The sequence below is a fragment of the Pelodiscus sinensis genome, chromosome 11, assembly GCF_049634645.1.
Source record: "Pelodiscus sinensis isolate JC-2024 chromosome 11, ASM4963464v1, whole genome shotgun sequence".
Classification (NCBI taxonomy): Eukaryota; Metazoa; Chordata; order Testudines; family Trionychidae; genus Pelodiscus; species Pelodiscus sinensis.
The window spans coordinates 6,449,955-6,475,437 of NC_134721.1; the positions used below are offsets into that span (position 1 = coordinate 6,449,955).

Below are 25,483 nucleotides of genomic sequence, written 5' to 3' on the forward strand. Positions count from 1 at the left end.
GTCGGGTGAGGAAGGGTTGCATTTGGTGTGCATGCCCTCAGGGAAATTTCGTCTCCATAAAGCTTGGTTAACCTTAATTAAAGTGCACATTTCTACTCACAGTTGTGTTAGCCTGGGTAACTTGAATGCCTTCACAGGAAGCTGGGTGATCCTGTTTTTACTCAGCCGAAGTGTTAGCAGGGACCGTGACAGGCTATCAAACGCACCAGGCTCCAGGGTGCTGATTCTGTTGCTCCCCAGGTTGCTGTAATAAATCAGCATGGAAAACATAGTGGTTGCATCAGAGGCCTTCATTGTTCAGCAATCGGCCTTTGTCTGGTCTCCAAACTGAGACCCACGGCGTTGGAATTGGGGACAAATGAAAACAAACCGGCTTTCCCAGAGTGCCTTGCCAGCACCTAGCAACAGAAGCTGCGGCGTGCTCAGTACCACGTACTCCAGAGGAGGAGATAGTCAGGGGTGACTTGGAGCCCCACTGCTGTCACCCCATTCTGGGGGCCCCAGTGCCAGAAATGGAGGGCCTCCACAGAGGAGTGGGAGCAGACTCAAGGCAGATATGCTCATTATGCGCCAACAGGCCTTGGGAGCAGAACCCGTGGAGACGGTTTTAAACACATCCTGAAGGAGCATTATTCTGCACCTTCTAGAAAACACACACACACACACACACACACTAGTGACAGCATATGCATATCACACACACACACACACACACACACACAGATTAGTGACAGCATGTGCATCAAGATTATGCCATGTTTTTCTGGCCTGGCTCAAGGGAGAACACCAAGGCATTGCCCAACAGCCATATTAACGGGACTACTCAACCACGAGGAAAACAGCCACTTTATCCCAGATGCACGGGTCTGATTTCAGAAGCGAGGCACAGACTTCAGGGCAGACAAACATCCCTCCAGGATGGTCTGGGCTATGTACGCTTCACCCTGCCTCAACCTGGGGATGGACCAGACAACACCCTCTCTTCCAGCCTTATGTTTCTAGGACTCTCATTAAAGAAGAGTTGGATTTCACTGCTCTAGATAGTTGTTTGGGTTTCAGGCTTCCATAGCAATGCAGGATATCCGTACCTGAAGGGCACACATGCCTTTCTCTGTCATTGGACACCGTGCCCGGTGCAGCTGGCAAAATAACACCCTGGCCTTATTCACAGATCCCAAAAAGATGAGCCTGGCAAGGGGTGGGGTAGGGAGACCAGAGACCAAAAAACAGGCTGAGTTTTAATCCGCTGTTGCGCTCAGAACCCAGAAGTCAAATGCTCGCTTTTCAAATGGTTGTTCCCGGACCTTTTTTTAAAGGCCTCCCTCTCATTGCGGTAACTCGACAAGCGCTGCTCTGAACCAGCAGAACTTACAGCTCCTTGATGGGAAGTCCCTGTGGAAAGCAGCCGCTTCGTATTTCCATGATGTCATTGGAACTCAGGTCCAACGTTTCCAGGGCAACGTAAGGCTTCAGCGGACTCGCTTCAATGCTGCGGATCCTGTTGTGATGCCTGAAACAGACAGGAGGAGAATTGGAGAATCTCAGTTTTCTTAAAAGGAAAAAAAAAAAAATGAAACCAGAGAGAGTAATGAAAACCATCGCTCTCCAGTTAGCTTTCCACGCTGGTATTCAATGTATTTCTGAAGCAACAATCCAATCAGAAACCAGTGTCAGAGAAATGTGTGCTAGCCCCCTATTGCTTCTCTGGCTAGTCAGACTGCAGTAAATCACAAACATGTGCAAGACTAACTACGGAGTCCACGGATGCGTTTTCCTTCCAGAGAGTTGGGTCCAAGGCTGGATACCTCCCCATTCCCTAGCTCCCAAAATAAATGTATTATGAAGAGACTACAGGATTGGGATTCTCCCAGGAATTCTCCCAGTGGCGACTAAGGATGGCCAAGATTCCAATGTTACACACGCAGGCTGGGATTTTTCAAAGGGAGATAGATAAACAGACCCTCAAATCCCAGTGAAAGTCTCTGGGAGTTGTTTGCCTAGTGGCGAGGCCCTTTAGAAAAAAGTCCCGGCTCTAAACTGGATTACAATGATGTCTGACGCATAGAGGCAGTATGCAAGGGCTTGATCCCGTAATCGCTTCCTAGCAGAGTGTTTGCTACCCTAGACCAAACAGTGTGCTTAGAATTCCTCTCGGCACTAAGCATTGCACTCCAGTGTTTGTGGGATCTGGCCCCAAACTAAGGACACGAGCCAGCTGCAGTTTCATCCACAGTCTGGAGACTTAACATGGAATTGTTTTGCTCTCAGAAAGCACTGCAAATCACTCACAGGATTTCCACAGCTGTCAAACAATTAAAGCGCTCCCAATTGGTTTGCACCTGGAGAGGTTTGCTTTAAAATAAAAGCTCTCCCTTTTCTTTCTAACTCCTTTTTTGGCCTGACTCAGAACTCACTCACTCTCTCTCTCTGGCATTAGACACAAGAAATAAAGCAGATGACTGACATGAATTTAGACCAGCATGAACAGTCATTGATATTACCGGCATGGCTGAAACAGACAGCTCTAAATAGAGACATTCACAGACACTTGAGAACCTGCTGAATAATAAGAGATAGCAAAGTGATTTCAGACAAAGGCTACAACTTAATCACGCCAACTCCTCTCAAGTAAAGGGGGAGGTGTGCAAAGCCAGCTGCCAGCCAAAGCATTCTTGAATGCAAAATGGGAACACCAGGCTCTACTGATGCAGAGGAATCTCTTTGAAACAAACACTTGCCCGAATGGGATCCAATGTTCACACGCAGGGATTTATCTTTGAACATGTCCCTTTGCCATCTCCCTCTGTTTCCGGACCCTCCCCGCCTTTAAAAGTCCAGACAAAACCCTTTCATAGGAACCCAGCTCACAGAATTGAAAATACCTAAAAACAACAAATGTTTCAATTCACAAATGGTGAATTGAAAACGCTTCTAACGCAGGAGGAGGAAAGGTCACTCTCCACCGCATAATGTTCTCTCTCCCTCTCATTAATAAAAACAGATTGTTTCTCCAAAGATTAAGCTGGTCCTTTGAAGAGAAGGGCCGTGTCGCATTTAAATGAGTCTGTTTCAAACATCACACTGTCCGATGACTCACCCTTGGAATGTGAGGAGACAAATTCTCATTTATGCTAAGGGTGAAACTATCAAGAGAGGTCTCAATGGTTTAGGAGTCTAAATCCCATTGAAAGTCCGTGGGATTTAGGATCCCAAGTCACTCAGCCACTTGTGAACATTTTATCCTAAGGCCCTTTTTGCATCACCCTAGCCATGTAAAGGGATCTTATAGTGAGGAAAGCCCCTTTGTATGAGGCCTAAGTGGCATAAACAGGATGAGAATCAAGCCCTTTATCCTGAAATTGGGAAAAAAGGTTCTTTAAAAACATTTGAAATGATTTTATTTTTACTCCCCTTGGCGATACATGCAAAGAAAGGTCTTTTCAGCAGGGAAGACACATAGTTCAGCCTATTCATTCCTGCAAGGAATTCTATAGGAGAGGGACCCCCCTAAGCCCAGATGGAGCCCCAAAGAGTATGTCTCCACAGCAATAAAAGCCCCACAGCAGGAGCCCAAGCATCTACACAGTGATTTTTAACCCAAAGCCTGAGCCTCAATCAGCAGCCCTGAACCAGCCGTGTGGTTTTTTTAATCCCCAGGCAGACATACCCAATGAATTAGTGCTCATAGCCTGACTGCTTATTCTGACTGTATGCCTAGGGGGAAATGGTGCAATTGACTATGCAAAAGGGGCTGTCAGAGCCATAAATTAAACACCTGGAAAAAAGAATTTCCCTTGTGCCGACTGCACCATAGCATTCATCTGAATTTGTCATGTCAGCAGGTTCCAATTTTCAGACAGAGATATGATTTATCATGCTGACAAGGTCCCTTTCAAATTAATGCAATAAGAAGTAAGGTTAAAACAAACAGTGGTTGAAACCCCAATTCAGGAAAGTACCTAAACACATGCCTAAACTTTAGGCAACATCCTTAAATCCATTTGTGTGTTCACCAAAACATACACCTAAAACATAAGTCTCAAAGGGGTAGCCATATTAGCCTTAACTTTAAAAACAAGGAGTCCTGTGGCACCTTAGGGACTAACAAAAATATAAAATATCATGACCTAAAATATATAGTATCATGACCTTTCATGGGCAAAACCCACTTCCTCAGATGACGTAAAAGAGAAACACCTTCTTAAGTGGTTTCCTAAATAGGAAAAACTTAAAAAACAATGAATAGTCTGGTAGAATTTTAAAAACTAACAAAACATGTAGCTGGTATCATGAGCTTTTGTGGGCACAGCCCACTTCTTGAGTTGGGCCGAATTCCTAAATAGAAGTAAACTTAAGCATGTGTTTCAAAGCTCTGCTGAACTAGGGACTATGCATTCAACTCTGATCCAAGACTTTTTGTAATTGCAATCAGAATCCAGCTGTAAGTTACCAGGAATTCTAAATTCATACAAAAGAACATTAAAAAAAAATCTATAGATTACCTGGTGATTACTAAAAAGCAGCAACTCTTTAAGATGAAATGGCTTTGGATGTGCAGAGCACCCCAGAAGTAGAAACAGATGCTTTTTTTAAATATTAATATATGTATATAATGCATGTAAAGCACAATGCTCCAGAGTTTACAATTGGGCCCCCTTTAAGAAGGAAAGGAAAAGGTAGGTCAAGTAGAAGATACTATTTTGGCTTGAGACATGTTCAAGCAGTTTCCAGGTGACTTTTGTCTGTTCAGCTGCTGCTTTTTCTTGTGCTGCAGCTGGTGGCTTGAGGAGGGTGGTTTATTTCACAGAGGAGAGCCAAATTTCTCTTTTTCTCCCTTTCAAAGATGGGCCAGCTCCAATGATCAGTAAACGACTCCCTGCACCACCTCCAGCTGGTTCCAGCTGGGGAGCATCAGACACTTTGCTTCAAACGCTGCGCCATCTCCGAACATCACACTTCAAACAAAACCAACCCCGACAACTTTTCCTATACACAGCGTGCGAGATAAATACAACATATTCCAAAACTTCTCCAGCTTGATTACATTGTCTTTGTCATGTGTTCAATAGGAACACAGCTTAACCCTTCCCATTACTGCTTGGGGCTTTCTTGCTCCATTCCCTTCCGTACCTTTCCTAAGGCAATGTGAACACGGAGTAAATTGCAAGGCTGTTATGACCCTTTCAGCAATGACTGGGAAAGGGAGGGATTCTACTGAGTGGTTTTTTTCCAAGCTTCCTAAGCTGCACAAGTTAGAGATGAAATGTTAATGAAAATGTCTGATCAGCCTTGAAACAAATTAATGGTGCTCCCACAACCAATTTATTGCCAAGTATCTCCTCCCCCCAGTAGCACTGCCCATGGGAACAATTTTACGGTCTCATTTCAGCCATTGCTAACCGCAAGAGTACACGATGACTGTGCTTAATATGAGATCTCGTAATTAGAGCCAGGACTGGCAGCCAAGTCTCTGACCACCTACCTTCTACTTCCAGCTACTCATGCCCGGGGCATGTCACTTAACCCTTAGCTACCTTCTGTTTATTCACCTGTCTTGACTAGGATGCTGTGAGGCTAACACTCATTCAGGTCTGTAACGGCTGTTAAACACTTCACCTAAAAGGTGCAAAATGAGCAAAATATTCTAAATGCAAAGTAAATCTGACCTCCCACGCTATAGTAGCTTTATTAGTGTTTGAACCAAATCCTTGTGAAGCTGTGCCTGCAGGTATGCCAAACTACTCCGAGGAACCTCACAAACCATCCACTCCCCAGCCTAGCCAAATGCTGGGAGCCAGTTCCCAACAAGTAGCAAATATTCCTAGGCAACCTTCGGCACTGCTCAACTGCTTACACTTTTACAAGCAAATGGAATGTGCACAGGAAATAAACAAGGAGGACTAGAGGGGAAGGGGGTTATGCAGAAGAAGAGACAGGTGCAAGTTCAAAAGACCACAGCATTACCCAGGAAGCCAACAATGTATTTTAGAGGTAAAATTACACCTTAATCCCAGCAGATATCCTTAGTGCTAAATGTCTTAGTGAATATTTAATGATAAACAGGCTGGGAAGGCATTTTCAACGAGTACTAACTGGAGAAGCATTCACCTTCCACGGCTACAGAGGGCTTACTACAGTAACGGTTCGTTGACAAATTCAGCTTAGGGCAGGGCTACTCAACACGTGGCCCACGGCCCATTTGTTTGTGGCCAGCAGTGCAGTTTGGGTTGACACGGGGCTCAACACGCAGCCCAGGGATGGGAGCCAAAACAAAAAAGGAGTCAATAGAATAGTCTTCAGTTGATATGTTTTTTAGTAGTTAAATCCCTGGACTGTCATTGCTGATTGAAAGTGCTGACATATGGGTGGGAATCCGGTAAATATTGCATTTTATTAATAACAGAACTGACTTAAACGGGGTCGGTGTGTTGTGCGGTCTTCCCTTAATCTTTGTATTCATGCCCATCAGGTTGAAAGAAGCTATTTGCATATATATTTGCATGTACGTGCAACCACACTTAAGTTGCGACCCTCGGCACGTGCCCCGGAGCTTCCAAAGTTGAGTAGCCCTGACTTAAAACAGTGGAGAAAGCTGTGTGGACACCCCTACCTTTCAACTGCAGTTTGCAGTCACTTCTCTTGTGCAGCAGAACAAGTGACGCAGAAGAAAGCCACGCTTCAATAGAAAGTAAGAGGGTTTTTGCACCACTTTCAATCCGTTCAAAATGGATATAGGTTAGAGCAATGCAACTTTCTCAAAGAGTAGAGGCTGAGCCAATGCCGTCTGAGCTGTATTAGCATTAAATGGGAGGGGGAAGAGTGGCGAGGTGGGAAGAAATCACATGTTAAGCCTTCATCTAGTGTCAGTTTACAATACTGGCTGGGCTGGGGCAGAGGGGTGGAATACAGCATACCTATTAAACCAACACCTGCTATAAGCATCAAAAATATAACCAAGCTTCAAAAGAGAGAGAGAGATTTGAGAGAATATGCATTTCAGCAAGAGTTCTATTAATGTTCAAACACATTCTCGGCATAAGCATCAAGGGGGGAGTTTAGGAACAACTAGAGCGCTGAAGAATCTAGGGATAAAGAGTCCGCTTTTACTCTCGGGTAGTATTGTCAAAATGGTCAAGTACCAAAGAAGTCAGACCTCCCAGCCACAGAGAATTATAGATCCTTGCTACTGAAGGCCAGCAAAGGGCTGCTGTCAGGGAAAGGCCAGGCAAAGAGGGCATGGTTAAGAGTTAGATCAAAGACAGGGTGACATGAGATGGATCAAATATACCATGACTGGAATTACACGCCATCATTCTGCTCTCTCTCTTTGGCAGCAGCCTCCACCCCAATTCCCAGAGAGGTTTGAAGAGGCTGACAGCATTAAGACATGCATTCTCCTTTTGCACAGCAGCTCTGGCTGGTTTTTCACTAAGGCACTTCTTCTATCCCTGGAGGGAACCTCCACCCTACCCTTCACCGTCTCTCTAGCTACTATGCATCTAGGAAGTTTTTCCAAGATCCGACCCCTGGATTGAGTACAATTAGTAACAGTGCATTTTCAGTTTGCTTGGACTTCATCCAACCACTGCCAAAAGAGTAACATGAAAAGCATCAGACTTCCTCTCCACTACCTCTTTAAATCTAATTGAATCTGAATTGTGGGGTTACATTTTCCATCTCCAAAACATTACAGGGCAGAGTCCCCAGTGGCATACAGGGCTATCAAAGTCTGCCAAAGATCTGCCACGTGACAATTATTTTTGGTGTAGATCTCTCTCTCTCTTTCTCTTTAAAGGAAAGAAGAAAAGAAAAAACCCTGAGAAAACAAGAAATCAACTCAATGCCAATGGGGGACAGACGGCGAATGTGTTTGTGAGTCAGCTCATATGTTCTGAAATATGCAATAAACCAGGAGAATAAAGCTTCGCATGGGACCCTCAAATATAACTATTCAAACCTTTGTTCTGTAAAAGTATTGTATTTCAGCAGAACACCACTGCTTTATTGAAGGCAAGATATTATCCCTGGAATGAATCACGTTCATTATATGAAGGGAGGCACATGAGAGTTTAACTAACTTATAATCATCGAATCCTAAGGCTGGAAGAGGCTTCAGGAGTCATCGAGGCCAGCCCCCTGCCTAAAGCAGAACCAGTCCCAACTACATCATCCCAGCCAGGACTTTGTTAAGCTGGGACTTAGATTCCTCCACCTCCCTAGAGAACCCATCCCAGTGCTTCCCCACCCTCCCGGAAAATAGCTTTTCCTAATATCCAACCTATACCTCCCGCACTGCAATGTGAGACCATTGCTCCTCGACTTGTGAAGGACAGGCAGGAAGCCTGTGGCTGGGTTGGGCAGCGAGCCCAGTGCTTTCGCCACAAGATCATCTTTTCACCTTGCACTTTTAAATATCATTGGTTGCCCCGTACAAAAGGCCCTTTGCAGCCTCAGCTCTGCCAGCAGGTGCGTCTAACTTGTAGGCCCTAAATGGGTGGGGATCTCTGAGACCTTGCTGGCACCTTTTAGGAAAGCAGCAAGCTGGTCCGTGGCATCAAAACACGGCACTACATCATGTCAGTCAGCACATCGTCACCTACAAGGGCTGGGCCTTTTGCCATCAGGACACATTGTACATGTTTGTCAGCAGTCCAACCTCCCCGTACGGAACATGTGTTGTTTTTATTTAAAGGAACAGCACCACTGTCATTTCAAAGCAAAACTGTCTGGGTTATTCTCCGGGCAGGAAGAGAGTATCTATATAAGCAGCCCCGTTTTTCTCAGATGCTCTGAATCAGCAGTTCCCTGGGGAAATTTGGCAGATTCTCAGGCTGCTGCCGGACGTAGCCTCAGCTCTGTTTGTTCAGGTGGATACTGCACGCACAGCAAGGGCAGACGGACTGCAAAACTCCTAACTACACAGAGGTATTCCAGGTCCTTCTATCTCCCCAGGACTCCTTCCAGCGTGGACTTTACAATGTGCCTAATACCAAAATTTGCCCCCTGCCCATTCCATTCGGTTCTTACAGCCATCACGACTGTAGATCCATTCAAGCTAAATCTTACTTCCCACACAGAACCGTGGCACGTACCACGAATCCCCTCCACTGACTGTAATACTCCACTGATCGAGATCCCTGAGCAACGGCGCTCACTAACTTTGGGGTTTTCCTTGGTCAGGCTCCATTCAGCCACCTCAACGGCATTTGAAGATGGACATGCGTTAAGCAAGCGCTACACGGCTACATGCAGGCTGCAGCAGGAGGGCGTGAGGAGAGTTACAAAAGTCAGGTTCTTGTTCTCAAAGGTGATCTTATGCATCCCTGAGGGATCATCTGAGTGGGCCGCTAGCCACGTTTACTCTCCTTGCTGACAGCTGCCAGGAGGTTTTGAGCCGAGCAAGAAGCTGGTGGCTGATTTGCCCCGAGAAATCTCCAGACATACCTTACCGCAGTTCAGTGGGGGAAACGGAGGCAGGTACGGACACTTCAGAATTAACCAGCCCTTGCTATGTCCTAGGGATGTTAAATTTCGAGTAACTGACTAATCGAATAATTGATGCATTTTGCATCTACTATTCAATTAGTCAATAGGGCGCCTCTGCCTTTGAAGGGTAGCAACATACCTGGGGCTGTTGCTACATTTCAAAGGTGAAAGTGCTGTGTAGAGCCTAGCATCAGGGTGCATGTGGCATTTCAAAGTGGCAGCGCCACATGGAGCCCAGGTTCAGCGGGGGAGTCCCCAGCTTATCCCGGGCTCCATGCGGCGCTGTCGCTTTTAAACACCGCGTGCAGCCTGGGGACACCCCAGCTGGCCTCGGGCTGCATGCGGCATTTCAAAGTGGCAGCGTCACGTGGAGCCCAGGGTCTGGCCCCAGGCTCCACATGGCGCTGCCGCTTTGAAGTATCCCTCCTCTGCCCACCACCTCTTGATGCCTCTGACAGAGGCAGCAAGGTGGAAAGGGGGCACAAAGCGACTAGTCAACTAGTCCTTCACATCCCTACTATGACCAGTTGCTTTTGTTATGAGCAAACTGCCCTCCACAGCCCTCTTGTACTAACACAAGCGTGCGGGGAAAGGGACAGGCCACAGGGGCAGCACACACGCTTCTCGTGCGCCCCATGCTGCTCTGCAGAGGGCATTTGGGGATGCAGTCTCTGGATGCAGCCACATGTAGAGACAGGGCACATGCTAGTTCAGCTGTCCTGGAGTAGCCTTGAGGGCTGGAGGATTCCTTCTCCAGCCCTCCCCCACCGCCCCAGCGCCAAAGGACCCAGGCTAGCTACATGCTGGGACCAGGTGCAGGGCCTGAGGCAGACTCAGCTCTAGAACTGAATGCTCTCTATGTGCCGACGCAGGGGAGGGACGCCGCTTGCCGACCCACATGGCATGCTGCTTTTGTAACAGGAACGGGGAGGGGAGGAGATTTACTCACATCACCCTACATTCCTATGGTAGAGTAAATGTCAGGGACCTGCATAAGCCAGACCCCCTCTAGCATCATCTGTCTTATACCTTATTGGCAAACAGCGACCCATCACCCAGCACTCAGGCAACTCCCTGGCATGTTTCCTAGATTGGCCTGGATATCCAGGGCCTGGCAGCTGTCGACTGATATGAAGAACAAGACAAAAACAAAGGCTAACCAACCAAATATCCACAACAGGAGGAGGAAGAGGGGACAAGTTCCTCACTGGGCTGCCATTCATGGGCGATCTGGGCGCCCAGAACTTCAGAAAATCAAGTCCAAGACATTTAGTGCCAGAAAGGAACTGGAGAGATTTTCCCTGGTTGTCCCCTTGCAAGTAGCCCGTCAGCTGCATTCAAGCAGCCAGCACTTTGGATATTTTGGCAAGATAACAAAGGGTCAGGACATGAGCCCATTGGCAAGGCAGTTACTCACTCACACTGCCCCACACGGATCAAGGGCTCCACTTGCGGGTTCCTCCTCTGGCCCAGAGTGACTTGAAAGGAAGCTGATGGGCTAGATGGGATGATGTTGTTGAGCTGAGGATGGAAATAACTTCTCCCCCCCCCCCCCCCCGTTGGTAAGGTTTTGCTCCCAAATGCCATTTCCCACACGAATGAGCCTCTCCGCAGGGCACTGGGAAGAGAAATATGACTGGCTACCTAGGAGCTGCCAAACCACCACATCCCTTTCTAGCTCATTTCCACAGGCACAGACCAGTCCCTGGCTGACCCCCAACCCAACAGTTAGCTAGTTCTGGCTCATCAGCCCCGTGTCTGCGTGCACACACACATGCTCAGAGATTACTTCACTGAAGAGTTGCATCACCTCAGCTTCTGCCGTGAGCCAAACGGTTTCACAGGGAGCCTCCAACCTCTGACCGACGGAGGGGAGGTGGAGCACATGTTTTTCCAGTCAGCAGGGTAAACGACGACACAGGAGCGCACATCTGGGTTGGCAACTTCTCAAGCATGTGGTGCACGTAGCGTGTCCCGCCCACTTGAAAAGAATGCCCACATTTTTACTCCACACATTTTTGCTGACCCTGAGCAAGTATCCTGGGGTTGGTGTACACTGCTGTGAGAGACTGATCATCAACGAAGCTGAAGGTGATGTATTTAGATTTATTTGCCACTGTGTCTTCACTGCCGTGTGCTGACTAGAGACGCTCTCCTGTCGACTCCTTTTGCACTTTTGATTGAAGAAGTGGAATACTGGAGTCGACAGGAGAGCGATCGGCAGTTGATTTGTTGTGTCTATACTAGACACGATAAATCAATCCTTGATAGATTATTGATTGCTGCCCCATCAATCCAGTCGATGGTGAAGACGTCCTGATAGGCTTGGTTGACGCTATATACTTACTTCAGTACAACAACGTCACTAACAGACAGGAATGGAAACAATGCTATACAGGTGGGAGAGCAGAGGTGGCATCAAAAAGCCGACGGAAGGGCTCTCAGCTGTCAGCCTAGAGCTTCTTCACCAGTCATGCTACAGCAGTGCAGCTGCACTGATGTTGCTGTGCCAATGTAAATTTGTCGTACAGACCTGCCCTTACTGGTTTACATGCACCTGCCTTTTCAGTCTCCTGGGCTCTCCCTGCACCTCCTTCTAACTCTCCAATGAACTCTCATCTCCCTCGCTATCATTTAATCTTCATCCCTAGATGCTTCCACTCTGAAGCACTCCACCACAACCCCTTGCATGTCCCTGCAAGTGCACTGTCACCTGACCCTTTAAGAGGATAATGATAATTGCACCGATGGCTAATTGGTACTAATAATTAGGACTGTCAAGTGATTAAAAAATTTAATTGCGATTAATTGTGTGTGCCTCCTCTTTGAAATGCTGCAGTCCCCAGCTAACCCTATGCAGTGCTGCCCCTTGGAAGCGCCGTGGCGGAGTTTCAAAGGGGCAGCACATTAGGAGCCTGGGATCAGCTGGGGACTCCAGCTGATCCCCGGCTCCACTGTTGCACAGCCCCTCTGAAGTGCCGGAACAGCCCTTCCAGAGCCGAAACTAAAGTTTTCTGTGCTTGGGGCAAGCTACTGAAATGCATCCTCCCACCCCCCCAAAATGATAAAATTCTTTTTTTTGTATTAATTTTATTCATTGCACATATATTGAAATTGCAAATAGATGATAGTAAAGATATAAATTAAATAATATTTTAACTTTCTAATTTTGCACCCCTAAATGTACTGCACCCCGCTTGCCCCACCCTTGTTATGGCTCTGGGCCTTTCAAAGGGGTAGCACAGCATTAACGCCTGCGATTAATGCGTTAAAAAATTTAAAGTGTTAATCCTGTCCTGCGTTAATCACAAGCATTAACGTAGATCAACTGAGTAATAATTCATGAACGGAAGACAGAGAACAGGGTTCTTGTCCCAAAGAGCTAAAACTAACAAACTCAATATTTGGTTGGGGTCTTCCTGTTGCATGGCAATGACAACGCAAAACCCTTTGCAATTTGTATTAAAACTCCGTAGAGACAGAAAAGCTCCAAACCACAGCGACAGATCAGAACAATGCAGCATTGGGGAGATCCGTGATCTCATTCCTGGCATATGCTCCTACTTATATCTGTCTTTGCGGACCTGGTGGTGGGAGACAAAGGGCTGTCCGGATCTCTGGCATGCTGAATGGTCCAGATTCCCACAGGCCCAGAGACTGGCGGTAGATGACAATAATGGGAAGCTATCCCATGGCGCTTTGCCCTTCTACTGGGTGGAAGAACGATCATGAATTTTCATTCTATGCCCAGCATTCCATGTTCAAATCCAACTTCCTCGCCCTCTCAGTCCAGGGGGTGCCCTTATTCTTTAAGTTCACAAATTAAAACCTTTTACCTCGTTATCACATAGGCTCAAGGAAGTTTGTGTTGCGGTATCAAGCCCAGGGCCAGGTCAGCATTCCTGCCATTGTCTGGCACCACAACGTACCAAGTATTCTATTGAGCAAGCTATTCCAAGTAGGGATGAGAAAGCCTGAGCTCATCGGTTAACCTTCATGGGTACACGCAGGTTCCCAGACGTGCGGGGAGCCGGCTTAAAAGCCAGCTCCCCCCATGCAATGGCTCCCAGAGAGCCGACTGCCGCCCTGTGTAACCACTGAAAATTTCAGCAATTTCGAGGTTACCTTATAAAACACATTTTAACATCCGTACTTCAAAATTCCCAAAATCTAGGGTAACTGTCAGGCATTTTCTCTCTGCTAATGGTCACAGGCCTACTATACTTAATGCTCACTTATTTAAGCCAATATTTTACAGGCTAGAGACTGGCAGATTCCTTGTTACTGTGAAGTAAAACAGAAATAAAAAGCTAACAAGCTTTATGAGCTACAACACACACACTCTCTCTCACTGCCTCCCCTTCCAACTATTCAAATCAAAAGGCCTTACTCCCTGGAACCTTTGCATTTTCAGCATTCGTTTATGGTTTTTTGGCATTTGGACAACTCTGAGCACAAGGTTTTTTTTCCTCGAGTACATTGATACAACTGATGTAGTTTAAAAATTTGTTCCCCCTGGTTTTGATCTGCATTTATTCATGCAAGACTTTTGATCTAGCTACCATGTGATTTGGAGTATCTTTTACAACATACAATTTCCTAAAGCCTTCGGCATTTGATCCCACTGCTCCCGTTAACAGAGTCAAACATGTGGGAGAGGCAGGATTAGGGTATTAGTCGCTCAACACAGAGACGGGTCTTATCTACCCAGCAGATTACAAAACCTGTTATGACATCAAAGCAAATTAAGATGTCTTGAGACAAGGCAACCTCTGTCATACACGCAACTGTTCCTCTAGTTATGGAGCTGTTGCACAAGCATCGGACACTTGCTGCTGTCTTTCAGATACCATGTATTTTGTGATTTCAGTTTTTTTTTTTTTTTTTTAAACACGTTACATGTTCACAAAGGGTACAGATCTGCTGCAGAGGCCCCATAAAATTCCTTTCATCTTTAGTGAGGGCCACATCTCCTCCATAAACCAAGCCAACATGAGCCCAACCCAATGTTCCCTCTAATTTTTCCCATCCGTGTGCGGAATAAATTTTGATGTGCACCGAGAAACACATGTTGCTTGCTCCAGGCGTTCTGCTAATCAGCTAGGCAGCATTTGAATCTCTCCTGGGTGGCCGCCCAAGAGCTCAGGACCCTTCCATTGAAGCCCTTCAATAGTTCACCCTCACCTGCCCATAGTCCTTCTCTTCCCTCATCCACTCACCTTTTCCTTCAACAATCCCTTCTTCTCCTCCCCCATTCAATCCCAATCCATACTGAACACTGCAGGCTGTTCCCCTTCCTCGGGGAGGGAGGGGGAGTGCAGAGTTTGCTGCTTTCTTCGACCTGGCTGGAAAGCAGATGAACCTGGACCTGCCCTAGCTGGGGGACATGCACCCCTCCCCTAGCTGTGCCCGCTGGAGCTGCAGTGACCATGGAGAGTCGTTTCTCCCCAGGCTTCAAGCTCCTGAGGTGAGGGGGCTGGGGTTGTCCTCTCTCCCCAGGGCAGCCTGCTCACTGAATCCTCCTCCCCAGTCCCACCCCAAAGCAACGATCTAAATGAAGCACAGACCTTTTCGTTTTATTTTCCAACAAACAAAAATTAAGGACCCGAGCAACATCGAGTAAATCGTCTAGCGAAAAATATAAAGCAACACATGCAAATAGCTGGTCCTGTCCAGACTGGCTTGCTAGCAGGTCGAATCCCTCTCTTTACCTCTCCCTCTTGGGGAAAGGGATGGTTCTCTTGAACGTGTCTGTCCGGGGCCTAGCAACGAAGGGGCCCTGATCAGCCCCGGGGGGGGGGGGCGCTTTGGGCCCCAACTCTGATGCCACTGACAATCATCCTCGTGCTGCTCAAAGACCAGGTGGGTTTGGGAAAAGGAGGCTGAGAGTTGGTCACAAATCCAACCATCCCCAGGGGATGCTCCGAGCAAGAAAGAAGCCACCACCTCCCATTCCAAAGCCAGAGAGCCTGAACCCTCTTCTCCACCCTCACAGCTTTGGACTCCTACTCGCTTACAATCATGTTTTCGATTGAAAGGGACGAGGCCCTTCGGTGCTTTTGAAAATGGCATCACTAAATCAGTGTGTCTCAAACTGTGCCCAGGGGCTCCGCGAGGTTGACAAACTGGAAACATCAATAGGTACAACACACACAATCAGTGGACCGCTGGGGCACCACATACATTTACACACATGTAAAGGGCTCCGGAGCCCAAAAAGTTTGAGAACCGCTGCACTAAATCATAGCACTGATTTCAGTTTTATTTACATACCAAAGCAACAAGCATTGTGGAGACGTTAAGGCCCCTTGCGATTTATTGACAGAAGAACGGGTACAGGGTTTGGGGGCTTGCGATGTTTTGCTTTTACTCGTGCTCCTCTGCAGGCTAGGGAAGGGAGAAATCAAGGGCAGAGAGGTGTAACTTTTAAGCACAAACAATCTATAACAGCTGTGCTAAGGACTCGGGGACATTAACCCAAAATGCTAATTACAAGCAGATCACTCGAAATCACACTCCATGTCTGCAGTTTGAGTCACTGGCCTAGCCCGGTGACTAACATCTTTGGTTGGCTGACAGTAAAAACACATGGCTTTCATGAGGATCCTGTCCCTCCCAGCTGAGGAACAGGTTGGGATGGTGAGGGCACGTAGGTACTGCAACAATCTGTCTCGTCTGCCAGGGGCTGATGCAGCTCCAGTCTCCTGCGGTCTCCAGTGCCCCTTGGATCTTGCCCTTGAAGGTGGGAAATGAGTTTTTGACAAACATCCCTAAATCATCCCTAAATCAAGGCTCTTGTTAACATTTTAGGAACCCAGAAGAGAGGAGGCCTGCTCCACTGATGGACTTATCTGTGCTGTCAGCAAGGCAGGCAGACAGCTTCTGGGCAGACCTCGCCAGAGGAAAATAGCTAGAAACACTCCCTAGTTGTATTGAACTTAGGGACTTCTAAAAGAAGTTCAGTCTTCAAGGGAAAAAGCTCCTGCCTCAAAGAGCAACGTTCACCTTTGTTTTCTGGGCTAACCTAATCGCCCCACACTGACAAATCCACACCCCCTGCCTTCTCCCACCACACTGAAATGGGAAAGGCCAGGGGAAGGCGGTCCATGTATTCAAAACTAGAAAGCCAGGCATATATCAGAGATGTGCCTCCATTTATTTCCTGGATGCACCAGAGTGGAACCTGGAAGTCACCGGAGTGCCCTGAACTTGCAACTAATCTAATACAATCATTCATCTCCTTTAAAGGGAATGTTTAGTTCTTCCATTCTTATTCTGAAAAAGAAGTAGGCTAATTGTTTCAAGAGCACAGATTGGAGAAGTCCCTAAGTTTAACACAACCCAGGAGCATTTCTAGCTTGTGGTACTAGGGATGTAAAATCCCGGCTAAATGTTAGGTTAACCGAATGTTTGATGGGTTAACCGACTGAGCGGGATCTCACCGCTTCAATCCCCCAGCCTGTGGGGCTCCCGCTCCTAGCCCCGCAGTGGGGTTGGCTGCCGGCACCTAGCCTCAGCCTCCAGCCACACGGGTCCATGGCAGGTCGCAGATGGGAGGCTGCTCATGGGGAACCAGGTAACTGTTACCCAGTAAGCATCACCCAATAAGGATAATGCTTATCAGGTAACCAGTTACCTGTTCACATCCCTAATTGGTACTCTACTGGGATTTCAGAAAGAAAGATCTTTTGCATACAGGGATGTTAATAGTCATTCCATTCAATACCACATCAGTGCAATCTATGGACTACAGTACATGGGATAGAGACAAGTTTCTCTCATTCTCACCCCCCCACACACACCCCTTAGAACTTTTTTTCCCTTTTGTGCACATGCTTCTTTACTTGTGTGATTTTCTAGCTGTCCACAAATGCAACTGAACTTTTAACAGGCAGAATGTGTATTCTACTAACCTCCTTCTCTCAATCAATATTTGCAACTCCTGCTAACATGAGCTATGTGCTCAGTCTTGAATGGGAGAACAGTCTCTTAAATGATCGTTAAAGACAAAATGATTCTTCGTGTATATAAACAACCAGCTCTCCAGCATTCCCCCCCCCCCCCCCGAGAGGGCTGTTTTTACAATGGTAAGATCATAACATTTAATACAATCATTTCTCATCTACCTCTGCAATTATTTGCGGGAATTTAGTGCAGGTAAAAGGTGCCAGACTACTGATTTTGAAGCATAACACCTTTTGAGCTACAAAACAGAGACCATAAGTAGAACCACACAAATCCACAGATCTCCACTTTATATCCGTGGGTATCCGCTGGCATGGATGCAAATGTGAGAGGCTCATTTTTGCTGAAACAAATGCAGATGGGGATGCAAATTTTGTATCTCTCAGACTGCCTTGCTAGTAATATAACACAACCAGTCAGGGTTTTCCCACTACGCCTAATGCTACCACTGCCACTCATGTAAACAAAGGTAAATGGGAGGAGGGGGAAGAAACAACTAGCAACTTCTGTGCTCTTAAACAATGTGAAGAGGACTGTTGAAACGGTTGTATCCCTGTTGTAAACACCGGGCCTCAAGCAAAGTGCCAACTGGTTGAGCTCTTGAGCCATTAGCAATGCCAAAAGTGCAGTGTTTTCAAAACGTTGATAGTCAAGGTGTTAGGGAGCGCTAGCCAAGGCATCATGGCATTAACCGAGGTCTAAAAATAATGGCGATGACAGAAGCGGGTGGTACCCACGAAAGCTCATGATACCATCTAGATGTTCTGTTAGTCTTTAAAGTGGTGCCAGACTCCTATAATTAACCTATGCCCGATTTGAATGATATGGAAGATATCCTGTGCATTGTTACCATGGACAGACAGCTTGTACTTCTTCAGAGCACCTATCTTTTGAGGATTGGGAAGTGCTTCATAAACATTCACAAATTAATTCTACCCGGAAACAGAGGTAAACATTATCCTCACTTCACAGATGGGGGAAACTGATGCTCAGTGAAGTGGTCCACTCCTAGACCACATCAAGTATGTATTCCTTGCTACACAATACCACTCCAGTGTCCTGACTCCCAACCATACACTTTGCCCTCTGTCCAAAACAAGAAGGAAGCTAACCTGGCCTGAATTGTAAGGCACCACACTGAGATCAGACCTAGATTCACACAAAACAAAGAGCTCACTACTCAAAATGGGTTTCCATTAGCCGTAAATGAAGATTCCATTGTTCTATATGATGATGACACCCCCGCCTCCCAAAGCGTAGTACTGGAACTAGGCATGCAGAAAGGGGGGTTGGTGGTGCAGCACTCCTAGCTTTAGGTAGTTTCCATTACATAGTGTGTTTACATTTTGGTTCAATGACTCTCAGCATTCCTCCCCCCCCATATAAATTGTTCCAGGCTTCCCCACCCAGAAGAAGAGCAATCACCATAGAATGTACTCTAGCAACATTAAGAGTTAAACAGAACTCCAGGAAACGCCCCCATCTCTGGCTCTCTCCTCCTAGTATGCACATCACTTTAAAATTGTCCAGATTGCTTCTGGCTGCTCTGTTTGCTGAGCCCGGGGAAGATCTGTTTCCCTGCTGTTGCTTTTTTCTAAAAAGGAAGGATTACTCATTTCCCTGGAACCAACTCAGATCCTTTGCCGTTTCCATGTGGCCGCGTTATACTGGCAGTCTGACATGCAAACGATCAGAACGGTTCCAACCACCAAACTGAAAAGGCAAAACAGCATCTCTTCCCGTGGTGTCTGGGAGAACATGATTAATGACAACTTCCTTGACTGGGAAGGCTTTTGAAATCTTTGGTCTGAACCACTAGCCGCCTTTACACACCAGATTCCTAGTATCAATTCTGAATAAAACAAACAGAAGAGGTAGGTTTAAGACTAAAATGTTATTCTTGTAAGAATGTAGCACAATAAAGAACTGGATTTTCCTACATTCATTTTATTACTCTAAACATTGATGAAACAAAAATAAAAGTGGAGGGAGACAGACTATACAGACACAGAAGGGTAGTCGTGTTCATCTATAATTTTAATAAAAACAAGTAGTCCTATGGCACCTGACAGACTAACAAATATACATATATAGAAACATGAGCTTTTGTGGGCGAAATCCACTTCTTCAGATGTGCTGGAGTGGAGGGAAAAAAGGGAATTCACAATTTAGAACAGAAAAAGAAGGGGGAGAGAACCCACTCAATTAGCCTCATTAGCACCGGCACTTCAACTGACAGTCCTTTTTTCTCTCTCTCTCCCCTTCTTTTTTGGTTATAAATTCTGAGTTCCTCCCCCCCAACTCTAGCTCACCTGAAGAAGTCTCTAAGATGTCAGAGGACTGTTTTTAGATAGACAGTGAGGATCAAACTCAAACTCTCCCTCTGTGAATGAGATGGGGGAAGAGGGCCAGAACCATTTGAATAAAGATTACAGAAACAGTCCTCTATTGCTTGGAGCCAAGTTTGGATTGGTGCAACTGGGTGTAAACCCAAGTCATTTTCATTGGAACTGCATTCAGTTACCCAAGACAAATTATCATTATGCATCTCCTCCCCCCAAGTATTGTATTCTAAGTTGCAAGGGAAGAGTCCTGCATGTATATGGATTTGGTTATTTCAATGGACTCTAAGAGCGTGCCAGGGCTGACCCTCGTGCATAAGATCAGGGCCCAAAGGGTTGTTGGCCTTTAACAAGGTTAGCTGTGCTCCTACCTATTTTTTGGGAAGGAGAGGACAGAGATAAATGCCAGCACTAGAAAGCTAGTGCACCCAGGGATTCAGAAGTACAGGACCTGACTGGTTCTGAACCAGAGAATTTTCCAGACCATGGGAGGTCAATATCGTCTAGCAGCATTACCAACATTTCCACTCCTTCCTGGGCTGTTAGAAGACATGTAGGGGTAAATTAGAGATAAATCACAGCACAGAACACAGAGTTAGGACTGGTGGCTGTAACAAACTTTATAGGACCGCGGGAAACTTGGCCACACCCATGATAAGTGGACATCCGGCTAACTCAAATAATTCCAGACAACGAATATTTCCAGACCAGAGAGTTCTGGATTAGAGAGGTTCAACCTGTAATGTGTATTCACAGGTCAACTGAAATCATGAAAGTTTAGCAGAGAAAAAGGAGCTTCAGTGCAACAGTAGTACAGGAACTGTCTCAGCAAGGAAACGGTCCCAGGGAGGAGCAGCAGCCGGTTTTAGGACAGTGGGATGGGTCACTGTCCTGTGCACATCTGTCCCTCTCATCCCTCCAGCAGATGTACAGACTTCAATCTGCCCGCAATATGAGAGAGAGAGAGAGAGAGAGAGAGACAGACACAAGGCCACTTCTGTTCCTGCCAGTGCAATCCCTTTGCAACTGAAAAGGCGGGGGAGGTTCGTCAGCTGCTCTTTATTAAACAGGAAGAAATACAAACGGTTCCTCCTGCGAACACATTTCTCTTCAGAGCAGTCACCATCTCTGGCTTGCAGAAGGATCATAATGAAGGCACACGGATACTCTTTGCCTAACACATGCACACCATGGGTTTGATCCAAAGCCATTGAACACAGTGGAAGTGCTTCTCCACTACTTCAATGGGCTTTGACTCAGGCCATATGAGAGAATATTAACGTCTGAGGATTTTGTTTATCCAACGGCGTGTTACTTTTAAGCCGTGCCAGAAATAAAATCGCCAACTCCTCTTCATTGTCAGGGCCCAGGAGTCATGACCTCAAACCTCAGTTGTGAAGCTCGAAAAAGTTCCTGCACTAATGGGTCTCTTTTCTTGCTGCACTGCTATGGTGTGCACTGTGTTAAGGGCTACCATCCATGGTTACATTTGAGAAGATGAAGGCCACAGTGTCAGGAATACTTACTTGTAGCAGTCCTGGTTTGTGATGGCTCATGTGGTCAATCTGTGTCTCTAAGGTTTAAAAGAGAGTTTAGAGGCTACATCTCTACTCTGTTTAAAACAGCTTTGTTTGGAATAAAAAATTCTTCCCATATGATATTACTTTAATTGGGTAAAAGGTGTCTTGCCCTTCTGACCTTTAAAAGTTGAGTTAAGGTTATAATGGAGAACGCAGGCAACTACTCGGCTGAGCACTAAACGGTTTTTCATTTTTAATACAATTCAATCAGCTACCTAAAATATATTCTTTCACGGTAAAAGTATCTTAATGTTGCAAAGCAAACACAAACTCAGGGATTTAAGTTGCTGAGAGAAGGTAAAAGCAAATGCTGATACTGGAAAAAAATCTGAGACAAATAGTAGTAGGCTGAATGTAGTAGTTCTTGTCTTGACTTTTGACATATGCAAAGAACTTTTGTCATCCAAATTTTCCGTATATCTTAATTGAGTACGAAGCTGCCGGCAGGGATAAAGACGGAGTTAACAGGGTTTCCCCATATTCAGGCTAATTATTCAATCATTTTTTTTTACCCATGGAAAGATGACTTGCAGATTGTGAACTCTTCATAACAGCTGCCTTATGAGTATCGATTTAATTAATTTTAGAATTCATCCTCTCTGGGGCAACGTCAGTGTCATGTTACACTTGAACTTCCAGGTATCTGTCTGTATCCACCTGCTGCCTCTGATTTTACACTTAGATTGGAAGCTCCTCAAGGCAGGGAATGTCTTTTTGTTCTGTATTTATATAGCTCCCAGCACCGAATTTGTATAGCACCAAGCCAAGATAAAGTGGTAGGGGCTACAGCAATGCAAATAAATTACAAAGAGAAAAAAAAACCCCACATACACACACCCACCTTGGGCTTGAGTAGTGGATTTTTTGCTTCTTCACAATGTATAAAGGCAAAGGGGTTTCTCGTTAAGTGTTTTTTCCTGCTTGTTATTTGCCATAAGACATTTGTACCTTGTATGCACTGGAGAATGGCAGGGTTATTGGAATGGCATCATCACGAGAGTCAAGAGAAAGCGGAATAATGGGGAGGGGATGGAGGTTTAGTCACACAGTTAAATCAACAGCTAATTAGCTACTGGAATAATGGATGTTTGCAGAAGAGTCATCAGTTCTCCCATCTCTGCGTAAGGTTAGAGCACACAACATACGCCACCTGAAACCTCTAAGGCTATGTCTATACTGCACACCAAGCGCGGACACTGACTCAGCGTCAAGCCCAACCTTCACGTTCACCCATGCACCAATCAGTCCACAAGCACTCAGGGCCAAGGTCCTATGACCCTGCTGGGAGAGGCATCATAGCCTGAATCCCACTGACATTCAGGTCCAAGCCGGGACATTCTGCAGTGTGGACCCAGGTCAAGCTGCTGATCTCAGGCAGAAGGCCTCTCTGCCTTGCAGCCGGGACGCGATCACGCAGCTGTGAGACCAGGGTCCAGCAGCCCAGGATTGGCATGTATTGTGGTTCTGGAACATAGAATATTAGGACGGGACAGTACCTTGAGAGGTCATCGAGTCCAGTCCCCTGCCCTCATGGCAGGACCAGTCTAGTACTGTCTAGACCATCCCTGATAGACATTTATCTAACCTGCTCTTAAATATCTCCAGAGATGGGGATTCCACAACCTCCCTGGGCAATTTATTCCAGTGTTTGACCACCCTGACAGTTAGGAACTTTTTCCTAACACCCAACCTAAGCCTCTGCGGGCTGGATCCGGCCCGCAGCTGCCCTGCCACTCCCCCAAGCCCAGGCCAATTAAGACTTGGGGACAGGGGAGCGCACAAGGTCTCCTCCCCCGACCAGGGACACACAGCACCAGAGGGAACCACCAGCTGTTCAGAACCGCTGGCAGTTCTCTCTAGGGGACGGGAAATCATGTGAAGTCTCACTCCCTGCCCCCACCCTGCAAGTGGCACACAATGTCTGGAGTGAACCACATGGGAATTGTCCTTGCCCCTCCCCCTTCCACCAGAGGCTCCGCCCCTTCTGGGGCCACTTCAGAAATGTTTGCCTACCCCCGTGTTAGATACTCACTGACATCTAGGCCTCGCATTATTTCATTTAGTTATTAAGTGCTTACGTTTGGCTCCACCAAACAGTTATATACTGTTGGACTTCAATATCCTTTAAATTAATCCACAATGGAGATTTCTGATAGCAGAGGGCTCTTTAACTAACAGATAAAGGCTTAACAAAAATCTAAAGGCTGAAGCCAAACCAATTCAGATGGATATAAAGGCACAATTTATTAGCAATAAGGGTAATTAACCATTAGAACAGCTTATCTATGGACAAAGTGGATTCTCCATCCTTCAAAGTCTTTAAATCAAGACAGGACTTTTTTTTAAAAGCTATGCACCGGCTCAAACAAAAGCTATGGGCTTGGAGCAGAAATTATTTGGTTCTCTGGCCCATGCTATGCAGGAAGTCGGACTAAACTGTCATGATGGTCCCCTCTGACCTTCAACATTTATGAATGTGGAGAGGGTGAATAAAGAAAAGTTATTCATTAGTTCCCATAATAGACAGACTAGAGGACACCAAATGAAATTAATGGGCAGCAGGTTTAAAACTAATAAGTGAAAGTTCTTCTTCACACAGGGCATAGTCAACCTGTGGACCTCCTTGCCACAGGAGGCTGTGAAGTCTAGAACTATAACAGAGTTTAAAGAGAAGCTAGATAAATTCATGGAGGTTAGGTCTATAAAAGGCTATTAGCCAGGGAGTAGGAATGGTGTCCCTGGTCTCTGTTTGTCTCAGAGGCTGGAGATGGATGGCACAAAACAAATCGCTTGATCACTGTCTTCGGTCCACCCTCTCTGGGGCACTTGGTGCTGGCCACTGTCGGCAGACAGGCTACTGGGCTAGATGGACCTTTGGTCTGACCCAGTACGGCCGTTCTTATGTTCTTATGAAACTTTTCACTAAGAGCTTGGTGACTGTCTTGGTGTGCACTGTTGAACGAGCAAGGCATTTCACAGGTCGGATTGGTTCCCCACCAACCCCAATTATTTGCATTCCTTTATTTGAGGCTTTATTTTAATTTACATGCTGTATCTTGCCCATGGCACAGCAGAGAGTTTACCTTCCTCTATTAGGCCCCTCTGTTTAATTACAGTTTAAGATGAATTGATCTTTCCATTAATGAGCCTGTAAAGCAAATTGATTTTTCAAGCGAGTTTTATGCTCAGTGTGGTAGCAGCAGAGTCCGAGTGATGTTCCTTTGCTCGTCAATACAGTGCGGAGCACTGCCGTGTCCTGTATGAACCAGCTAATCCTATTTCCCACTCTTTTGCTCCAAAAAAAATCCTCCTTCTGATTTTCATGTCCTCCGTGCTTCCCTGAGCAAGGTCAAGGGGCCGGATTAGCTCAAACAGCTTCATTTTTGTCAACAGACAGCTGAATGGCCCGGGTCATGGTCCACTTCCCTTTCGAGATGTTGTGGATTTTAGAAGAGTTACAGCGGGGAAAAAAAGAACGTTATTTTAACGTAGTTAATCTGGGAGCCTCCTTGATTCTTAGCCAACCAAGGATTAACAGAACCACCACGGACAGAGCCACAGTAGCACACTACATTTACTGCACTACCTTTATTCTCAGGCTATCCATTTGTACTCCTAGCCCCCTATCACTGCCTTATCAGAACACGTCACAATCTTTAACACACTTATCCTCACAACACCCTTCTGAAGCAGGCACATACTATTACTTCCTGGCTACGTGTACACTGGCATGATCTTGCACACGAACTCTTTTGCGGAAGAGTTCTTGGGCAAAAACTCTTCCAGAAGAGAGCGTCTACACTGGCATGTGCTTTTGCTCAAGAGCATCCATGCCAGTGTAGACGCTCTCTTGCGCAAGAAAGCTCTGATGGCCATTTTAACCATAGGGCTTTCTTGCGCAAGTAATTCACGTCGTCTGTCTGTCTACACTGGCCTCTTGCGCAAGAACAGTTGCGCAAGAGGGCTTATTCCTGAGTGGAGCATCAGAGTTCTTGCGCAAGAAGCACTGATTTCATACATTAGAATGTCAGTGTTCTTGCGCAAGAACTCGCGGCCAGTGTAGACAGGCAGCAAGTTTTTGCGCAAAAGTATCTGCTTTCGCGCAAGATC

At 46.2% G+C, this 25,483-nt stretch overlaps 1 protein-coding gene across 1 annotated transcript in view; it reads right to left on the minus strand.

The window, feature by feature from the left end:
• The window catches only part of LRIG1 (leucine rich repeats and immunoglobulin like domains 1), a 148,090-nt gene that overhangs the window by 41,164 nt on the left and 81,443 nt on the right, over window positions 1-25,483 (minus strand). Inside the window, exons 4-5 of the mRNA XM_006120052.2 lie at window positions 1,373-1,510; window positions 101-244 (exon numbers count right to left, since the gene is read on the minus strand). Coding sequence (XP_006120114.2) covers window positions 101-244; window positions 1,373-1,510 — 282 coding nt within the window. The remainder of the gene's footprint in view (window positions 1-100; window positions 245-1,372; window positions 1,511-25,483) is intronic.